At 40.7% G+C, this 10,176-nt stretch overlaps 1 protein-coding gene across 1 annotated transcript; it reads left to right on the plus strand.

The window, feature by feature from the left end:
- The first annotated feature begins 4,633 nt into the window (after positions 1-4,633).
- Positions 4,634-9,957, plus strand: saal1 (serum amyloid A-like 1). The gene is made up of 13 exons (XM_029523906.1): positions 4,634-4,723; positions 5,813-6,012; positions 6,270-6,371; positions 6,735-6,818; positions 6,949-7,028; positions 7,116-7,175; positions 7,258-7,370; positions 7,544-7,706; positions 8,003-8,085; positions 8,179-8,364; positions 8,738-8,895; positions 9,045-9,137; positions 9,626-9,957. The coding sequence occupies exons 1-13, from the start codon at positions 4,720-4,722 to the stop codon at positions 9,701-9,703; spliced, it is 1,404 nt and encodes a 467-aa protein (XP_029379766.1). The 5' UTR covers positions 4,634-4,719; the 3' UTR covers positions 9,704-9,957.
- The last annotated feature ends 219 nt before the right edge of the window (positions 9,958-10,176 follow it).

Below are 10,176 nucleotides of genomic sequence, written 5' to 3' on the forward strand. Positions count from 1 at the left end.
ATCAACATTTATCAACGTTTGCTGAGGTGAAAAGAATAATTATATATTGTTGAATAGTTTTGCCTTTTCTAAATGAGCTACATACGAACCTATTTTGAAAAGCAAATACAAAGTTGAGCTGTTCGGTGAATGTAGCAAAGAAACATGTGCAGTTTTTCATAGTGAATGTCTCACAAACAGCTTTCTCTTTGTGTCCAAAGCTCAGCAAAGATGGACATCAGAGAACATCTGGATCATCCCAGCAGAGGAATAAAATGGAGTGAGCTCTTTCAAACTTTACCAGACATGGTAGATGAACTAATTTCTCCACTTCTGCCTCCATCTCCTCCTCCCTCCCCTCCTATTCCTACTTCCACCCCGACTCCTACCCCCTCCCCTCCGCTGGCTTCCTCTCCTACTCCTGCTCCCCCCGTTGTCTCTCCTCCTTCTCCCGTCTTTGCTCCTCTTCCCCCTGACCTTGAGGACTTCATCAGTGACCTCTTGGGTGACACCAGCAGTGGAGACATCACCACAGAACCAGCTCCACAAAGCTTTGAGCAGCCATCCGTATCTGCTCCTGTATTCTATGACGAGGCACAGGTAAGACACTAAACATAGCTGATCAGTAGTCGTGAGAATTTTATCAACCCCTGAGTCAAAACAGATTTTTTAGTTTTAACACAGGAAATCAGATTTATTATTTAGATATGTAAATCAGGGCAAAGGTAATATGAGAACATTACTAAACAAACTTCAGTCTTTATTAGACTGACTCATACATCCACTGCTGTATTTGTTGCTTTGCAGTAAAAGTCCTGAGTTCACATATGTAGATTTATGATATATAATATATTACATATATAGATAATTAACCTCTGCTCCCCTCTTCACAGTACCTGCCCTGCCAGTGGCCTGGACCCCAGATCCTGGGAACAGTAGATGCCCTCGCTCCTCCTCCACAGGTAAGGCCCAGGTTTAACACACTCACTGACTGAAACCTCACTGACCTGGTGGAAAACAGCTTCTGGAGCATCAACTTGGTATCAGTGATGGACTTCAAAACTCTCCAGCTCCCCCCCTTCTCCTTCCACACATTCACCGTTCAATAAAGAACTGACTTCAGCATGGAGTGAGGAGAGGAGAGAAGACATGGCTCCCCCGTATTTGGATAAAACACTTGTAAACAACTTCCCCTGAAGATGGAGCAGCTTGTCTAATCATTTGTTATGTGTGTTATTTGTGTCTCCAGTATCACAACATGCCTGTTTTAAGCCCTCCAAACGGCATGCAGGAAAACCTGGTTCCTGTCGGTGTATTGTACGTAACACACACAAACACCTGGAAGCTTCGGCCTGTATTTTGAATTACTTTTTTTCTGTAATCTTATTTCATGCAGGAACGGTCAGGTGCTGTACGCATTCACAGCCGCCCAACCCGTCGTCTCCTCTGTTCCTTCTGTTCCCACCACATCACAGTAAGTCATCCTGACTGGTTCACAGGAGCATGTCACATCCAGACTCTGTCTTTCATTCCAGTTTGGCTCATTGGTGATAATCTGTTTTACCAAAGTAAAAGAAAACGTGAGCAACAACAGGACGATGACCGGGAATATGTGAAGAAGCCACTCAACGCCTTCATGCTCTATAAGAAGGAGCAAAGGAGCATCGCTGCTGCAGAACTGAACACCAACAACAGTGCAGTAATAAACACTCTGCTTGGACAGAAGGTATGTTGATCGAGAGGTTGATTGATTGCTCATTTCCTGAACCAGGATTTCCAGTGTTTTAGGACTGTGGGGCCCGTAACTGTTAGTGTTTCCAACGGTATGCATTGCAGTGTGCTTTGAAAATGTGCTCTTGTTTGTCTGCAGTGGAAATCCCTTCCAAAGGAGGCGCAGGCGGGATATTATGAGCAGGCAGCGAGGGAGCAGCAGCTTCATGCCCAGATGTTCCCAAACTGGTCCTGCAGTGACAATTATGTATGTACATGACGCAAACGTCTTTATATCATTATGTTAGATAATGCTACACTGTCACTGCACAAAGGTGATGCCACGCAGAAATGGACGTGTTTGTGATTTTGTAGGGCAAAAAAAGAAAGCCAGTGAGGAGAAAGGCTACAACTACAGCTGAAGGTACAATAGTATTTCTACTTAAGTGATGAAAACCGTGATGAACGCCAGCCTTTACTTTCTGCTGTAAACTGAATAAGAAACTACTAAGAATAGTGAAGGTTTTTTGACATTGGTGGTAGAAATTAAAGTGTTAGAAATTCTCAGTTGACTGATCAGTGTGTGTTTGGCAGCCATCTGAAGCATAAGCTCCGCATGATAGAGGCCAACTCCTTTCCAACCTGCGTGAAGCCTCACAATCGACCACCACAGAGACCTCATCCTCCCAGACCACCGCCCCAGAGGCCTCCACCCCAACGACTGAACAGACTGAGCCTTCCTGCAACCTGCAGCCCAAAGACGTGCTGGAGTTCCTCAGATTAACATCTGAAGCTCCACCCCGCTCCCCCACTTTCAGCACGTCTTCAACTGCCTCCAAGTTCAGCGGAAGATTTTGCCTTCTACCACCATCCCCTATAACCACCATCCTTAAAACTGTCAACCCAACACCATACTCCTCACCCATGGTGGGAATGTTAGGCTTCAGTAAATAAAATAGTCTGCACTCCGGTCAAGGCACAAATAATATTGGTGAGTGAGTGTTGTCATTGATGAAAAGTGTCAAGATCAGCCACAATGACTCAAACTCTTCAAGTCAAGAACTTGTGATCTTTACGTGAATTCATAAAAAATTTGGATTTTAGCAGAATGCATTTTACCTTGTAGATTTGTGGGAATAGACAATGCATGAAGAGCTTCACCTGCAGCTGATCTCAGACTCTCTGGGGCCAAATACCAATCCACTGGGACCTACTGGTGCCTCGGACCCTGACTGGCCGCTGCGAGGGTTCAACCACTATTTAACATCCAGATCTGTCAATGACGCGAGAGGATGGTGATGGAGGTCCCCACATGTTTTGTTTTTTTCGTTCAGAAGAGTGATACATGAAAAAGAACAATACAAGTTCCACTATGAAAAATGCGATGATAGCTTCGAAACATGACGATGGGTATGTAAAAATCTGAGTGTCACTATCGCCCTACTCTTTTCCTTTATATGAAGATGTTGTTGCTTATTCGTAGAACACTACAACAAAACAAAACAGTGCTTGAATGGAGTTAAAAAAAACAACAAACTGAATAAAAACTAATAGTATATATATATATGCATATATTCACATACATACGGTATCAGTACTAAATAAAAATATATATATAACAATACATAAATATATTCAGAGTAAACAAGAAACTTGTACTACAAAAAAATGGACCAGACTCAGTGACTATTTACTTAAACTTAACAACTTTGCGACCTGCCCTACATGCCCTAAAGATAATTATATCTAACTAGCCCTGTGAGCAGTGATAACTAACGTCTTTGGGGTCATCAGGTGGGAACCTCCTTTCACCAGCGTTTCCTCTAGTTAGTCCCATGACACCCCCAATGCCAGCCATCACCGCTCCTCACATCAAGACAACTATCTCATACAGCATACCGTCAACTCTGACCTCTGAGCAACTGCACCAGTAAAAGCGGGGTGGGTAGTCTGAAAATCTTTTGGTACCATTCAGTTCTTGAAATATAATCACAAAAATAGAAGAATTAATGAAAAATAGAGGTGACAAATACGAACTGTTCAGAACAAAGCGAGCTCATTCAAGAAACACCCTCTTTCTCATAAATTGTAATTCTTTAGTTAATGTAAACATGCACATCATATATGTATGTATATCATATGTACAAATGATACCACATTCAAGGCGCAGTGGTCTGTAACTAGATTAAAAAAAAAAAAAAAAAAAGTGGACAAGTGGACATGGCGTTTTTGCTGAAATGTAGATTTCCATTTTTACTCAGCATCGTCATGGATGAACCACAGGCAAAGGAATTTATCGTCTCTCGGCGGAGGGTGCAGATCATATCGCACCTTACATCCACATTCAACTCTCGTACGCGGCCGATGTTCAAAACACTCCCCCTCTTGGTAAACTTTGCGTTTATACCAGTTATTATTATAGCCCCTATCCGACCAAGAGACCCCGGTCTTCCTTGATGCAATTACTTAACAAAAAAACAAAATAAATAAACTCAAAACAAAAAACAAAAAAAAAAAAAAAAAAAAAAAAAAACACAAATATCTCTCTGTACCTGCGGTAGACACAAGTTAGTTAATAGCTACACAGTGGTGAAGAGTACTGGACCGGAAGTGTCGCACAAAAAAACCGGAAGCTGGCTACGTACTGTCTTGCCTCTGTGCCTCCGTGAAAAATAAGGTGAATAAAGTGACAGAAATACTCAAGTCAAGCGTATTTAAATTGACATTGAAATTGATGCTTTGTGTCATTTTCTGGCTATTTATGGGCTCAAATAACACAGATCTGGGTTAAACAGGTGAGAGTTGCCCACCTCTGACCCGCCCCCAGAAGCCTCAATGTCCCATCATCCTCAGCAGTCCTGTAGAGGGGTGCCGGTTCCGCCTACGAGCCGCCGCACGGTCACGTGAAGAAGTGCGGATACGTGCGCATGCGCAGCTAGCGCGTCACATTAAATGGAGGCAGTTCGTAAGATTTGAGTCGTGTGAGGGAAGGTCGGGTGGGTTCAATGAAATATTCAGCAGCCGATCTCAATGGGTGAGTTGACAAGCAGCTGATGATTGAGACGAACATGACAGAAAAACCGCCGTTGTTAGCATCTGCTAAATTAAAAAAAGCACCCGGAAGCTAAAGAAGATCCAGTGTTGTGCTTCAGTACCTGAATGGGGCAGCTTCGTATTTTACCCCACCGTTATCATGCTGCTTAACCCTTCATGTATTTACCCGACAGCTTTCAGATTATTCACGCTAAATGTAATCGAGGATGAAACCCTGCGCCAACTCCTAAAGTGCGAAACACCTGAAATGATGAGAAAATCAGCTACACATTAATGCATCCATACATACAATGGAGCTGTATTTTTCTCACACTGTTTATTCTGCAGACTGAGTGCTATCACTAAGACTACTTCTGTACATATGCCGTGTTAGTAATTTTATTTGACCTAAGTGTTTTCCCAGCACTGAGTAAACAATGTGAACACATTATGAACACACTCAACATTGCAGTAAAAGGGTTAGATTAGATACCAGACTAAACCAGAGACAGGACCTCCCCAGAGACTAGACCAGACCGAAGACCAGACCCCTCCAGGGGAGTCGAGACCAGACCCCTGCAGAGAGTAGAGACTGAACCCCCCAAGAGACCAGACTCCGGTCTTTTTTTCATAAAAAGGAATGTGTCTGTTGGGAAAATTCTCAGAGGGGGTCACTAATAATGCAAGCCCCCCACCAGTGAAGAAGCCGTCTGAGTGGGAAGGGCTAAGTCACTCACTGAGCTCTACACAAGGAAGTTGACTATCATGTACTTCAATGGACATGTCAGTAATCGGTAGAAACAAGGATGGGGCAGGTTGAATCTCTCTTTCCCCCATTATTGTAGTTTCCTCCTTGCGGCTTTGTTTTATTCATTTTTTTAATCAAATTTGGGACTTTTTAAATCAATTCTGAATCATAGTAAATGAGAATTGTGATTCTTAAATGAATCAACTTTTTGGCAAACGCCTACCACATTGGTCATCTTAGGAGAGGCAAAATTTCCATTTGCTGATAAATCTCTGTCACTCCTTTGTTAAGAATATTCCCCCTCTCTAATTTGTTTCACTGTTTTCCATTTCTGTCACACAGACTCCAGTAGTGATGGTGCAGAGGGGGTGGAGAAAGGCAGCTTGACATCTCCAAATGAAATTCAATCTCCGGCAATGGATCGTAACCCATCCCCACCCCCAGAAACAGCCGATGGGGAGGAGGATGATGACTTGGATGCTATTGGGGACACTGTGTACAGCAAGCACTGGCTTTTCAGCACCTTGACTCGCCTCATCCATGTAGGCAGCCTGGTTTTGCTCTTGTAAAAGATTTACCAAATAGAACACACTTATTTAAACAATTGAAAATGAAGTTTCAGGAACTCATGTCGTAGTTCAACTGATCTTTTGATTTAGACATAAGTTGCAATGAAAAATCTTGAATTTCCAGTTGACATTGAACTATTGAACCCCTCCCCTCTGGATCACACATCATCCCTTGCCTGTCCATTTCAGATGAGGCCTCTTAATGTTTGTAAAATGGTCATGTCTTGCAGATGGTCACAGAGCATTCAGAGCAGGACACTGAAGGTCAAATGCAGCTCCCTGAAGATGATGAAGAAGATCTATGTAAAGTCTGGGATATGGCAATGGATAAGGTACAGTTCTTCATTGTCCCACAGGTCTCACGTTGTTTTCAAGAAGAACTAGCCAAATGTGATGACAAAAATAATTCATTCAGTTGTCCAGTTCATTGGGTAAATGAGGCCTTGTAATAAATCAGATTTTTTTTTTTTTAACTGAAATAGTTTTCGAGAAGTGGGTTTAACTGCATGATAATGTGATTTTTATTTATTTATTTATTTATTTTTAATACTGTTGTGCTGTATTGTGTTATACTGACAAGATATGTTGTCTAGCCTATCTGTTTGAATACAAATGGAGTGGACAATGAATCATATTAAGGCTTATATATTTAGTAATGACTACTTTTTTTTTTTTTTTTAACCAACTACGTTTAGGATGTGGCTGGTTTTCTGCAGGAATTCAAAGCCTCAGATATCCTTCTCGGGGTGATAGCCAAATCTCATTGTCCACGTCTCACAGTGAGTGAAATCCTTCCTTTCAAATACACTCAGAATATAATGCCATTTATTTGATTTTAAGTATCAATGCTATATTTCTGATCGTGATAATTCCAGTGGCAGGTTATAGATGATTCTGATTCTTCTATAGGAAATATGTGTGGGAATCCTGGGGAACATTGCTTGTTTTCCTGACACTTGTCTGACTCTCAGCCAAAATGAAGATTTGGGGTGAGTAAAAGTCATAGACTGCCACTGTCCTCCAATAGATTCTATGCACAACGGCACAATTTATTGCAACTCCACCTGCATCCACAGTGCTGTACTGTTGCTTCTACTTGGAGATACAGATCCTCAAACACTTCTGGAAACAAGCAGGTAATGTTTATGTTTTCCAGGGACACTTGGGATAGAGAGAGACTGATAGAAAAGTATTAAGGAGATCTGATTATGTTTGCAGATTGCTTCTGACCTGTGTTTCTCAGAAAGATGTTTGTTCGCTGTGGCTTCAGCGAATACGTCAGCAGCCTGTGCAGTCCAGCCTCTGTTTCATCATGTGCAGCTCAACCAATAGTACTGTGGTTTTACTTAATTTCTGTTTCTATTAATTAATTAATTAATTAATGTTTGAGAAACCAAGATTAAATAACATTAACTTAAAACTGTTCATCTTAAATATGTGTACCCTCTTTCCTGCTTTTTAAAATGGTTGTCAATAGGTGTTAAATGCTATGGGTGTTTTACAGCGGACCTGCTTGAGAAGGTCGGAGAGCTGGTTGACAAATTGTTTGACCTTGACGAAGAGCTGATGAAGAGTTGGATCACAGCTCAGCCGACTGAAGAGGAGGATGATGGTGAAAGCCATCTGGATGTGGCATCATGCCTTGTCGAGGCAGCCAAGCAGCTTAGGTGGGAATCTGAAAGAGAGTTAGAGTAAGAGTTATAATTTCATGCTTCAATGGGAAAAAAAAATTTATGAAAAATAACTAGTCACCTCCTCATTTATTCGTATCATGGCTCTTTGCTGACACATAAAGACATTGAGGTCAGTGTTATATATATATATATATATATATATATATATAATGTTGATTTAGTACACTGATAGTTTGTTTCAATTAAAATTAAATAAATATAAAGTAAACTCACAATGTTTATAATGTGGTTGATCCTCAGCATTCAGCAGTGTGAAATTGTTTTCACAGAAGGGAAAGTCTGAATGGTTTAGAGATTTACCTTCATGCCCTCCAGCTTCTCACCACCATAGATGAAGGCATCCAGGTTTTTGGTAAGATTGATCATTTTTCTGCATTCAGCTGCTGAGCCCAAATCATCAACTGAACTCTTAACTGATAATGCATTGTTTTATGTTTTGTTATAGCTGCAACTGATGGACCTGGCAAAACGATATGGGACTTTGTTAGTGAGGTGGTATGTGAGGACCTTTGCCAGCCAAATGATCTCCCTGTTATCCTGCAAGAGCAGAAGAGCATTTTGGTTCAGGCGTTTTCTGTGCTTCAAGCACTTTACAGTTGCCAGGATCAGTGGAAGGGCAAAAGTGACGCAAGTACGTTTTCCAGCAGTTCCACTGTTCTTTCTCATGCACCTCAGGCATATAATGCCAGTTTCTCCTGATTTGAAGTGGTTACACGAGCCACCAAAAACAGCATAATCTGTATTTGCCTCAGGGGAACAAAAAAGACTGTCCTAAACAGTTACACACTGGCCTTCTTCTCTATATGGACATTTCGAAAAACTAATGAAGACCATTGTGTCTTACATTATTTAGCTTTGTTATAAAAAAAAAAAAAAGAAAAATACAATTGAAATATAATAAGTATATCTCCACAAACCTCATATTGTCACATACTCACAGTATGCTTATAACAATAACAGAGTACAGTGTCGGGTTTTTGTTTTTTCTCATTTGCCTTTTCCAGGTCTGCCCCTGATAGCAACCATTTTACGAGTGCTCCAGTACCACACTGAGTGCAGAGACGATGGAACCGACACAGAAGACAGAACAGACGATCAGCTCCAGACCCTGTTAGAGATCACAGCTGAGTTTCTAGCTGACATCTGCAAACAGATTTCCAAGGTAGAGCCACCAAAGAAGCGCACAAAATTTCTATTGGATCATATTATTTGGTCAGAGTTTTAATTTCAACTATCTGACACTTAAATGTCCAAAAGGACTTTTCCATTGACGGCCACCGATGTGTCCATTACGTTATTTGCTCTTCACAGGACAGTGTGGCAGAGTTGGTGAAGAAAGGTTTCCTGACAGAGAAGACTTGTGTCACAGCTGCATGCAGTTTACTTCCCACCTTTAGGACTTCTGTAAGTGTTCATTCTGAAGGACCTAACTATATTGAAACATTCATAGATTTATGGAGGAAATATTATGAAAGAATTTTAATTAAGCTCGAAGTGTCCTGCTTTACTTCTTTTCCATGCATATTGTAATTAACTGGACTTATTAAAACACAGATCAACTCCACTTTACTTTAGTTAAGGAATATTAAAATTAGAGTTCTTAAATTAGCTGCTTTTCTCCGTTAATTTAGATAACATTGTAGACATCGTAAAGTTTTTTTGAGATTGAATTTTCTTTCAATTTTTTTTTTGTCCACATACTAATTCTCAAACAGCTAAATTGTCACATGCAAACCAATACTTGTAATGCTATTTTCTATTGCTCCACATAAAGGATTATTTTTAGAGCTTGTGTCAGATTAGGACGTGTAATGGACTGCTATTGTACAACCACCAGCTCCTGTGGAAAATAAACATTATGTTTCCACCTCACCCTTCTTCCTCTTGTGCAGTTTCAGCACCTGCAGCTCATGTTAGCAGAGACTGATCCCCAGTTGGCAGACGTGTTGAGGAAACAGTTTCCTGACTGAGATGTGCAGCAGATCAGTCAGTGTTCAGCACTCATCATGACTCTCCCTCGTGCTTTTTCTAGTGGACTTTTATTTTCTCTCCAAAGATCCTTCCTGATTTAAGTCAAACTGTTTGCGTTTCCACTCTAAAGACCCAGATGTCACCCCATCAATATTTTGTGCCACAATATATAACAAGAAAAGTTGTGCTTATATTTACTTTTTTTAAATGGTTTGTAGAATGATATTTTAGTATCAATAAAATACTGCAGTTTCTAAAACAAATTCTGTCTTTATCTTTTTACTCAAACAGTATAATCATGCACAAGTTTCAGCAGAGCAATCTGTATAGAGCTTCTTTACTTTTTTAACCGGAAGAATGAACACATTACACACGGTCTTATAGAAGTCTTAATAGTCTTCACTGGACTACCTTTATACAGGTAGTCAAATTGGTTGTTGGTTGGTTGTCAAATGTCACTGTAAAGCATTTC

Source organism: Echeneis naucrates, chromosome 16, assembly GCF_900963305.1.
Source record: "Echeneis naucrates chromosome 16, fEcheNa1.1, whole genome shotgun sequence".
In the NCBI taxonomy this organism is placed as follows: Eukaryota; Metazoa; Chordata; class Actinopteri; order Carangiformes; family Echeneidae; genus Echeneis; species Echeneis naucrates.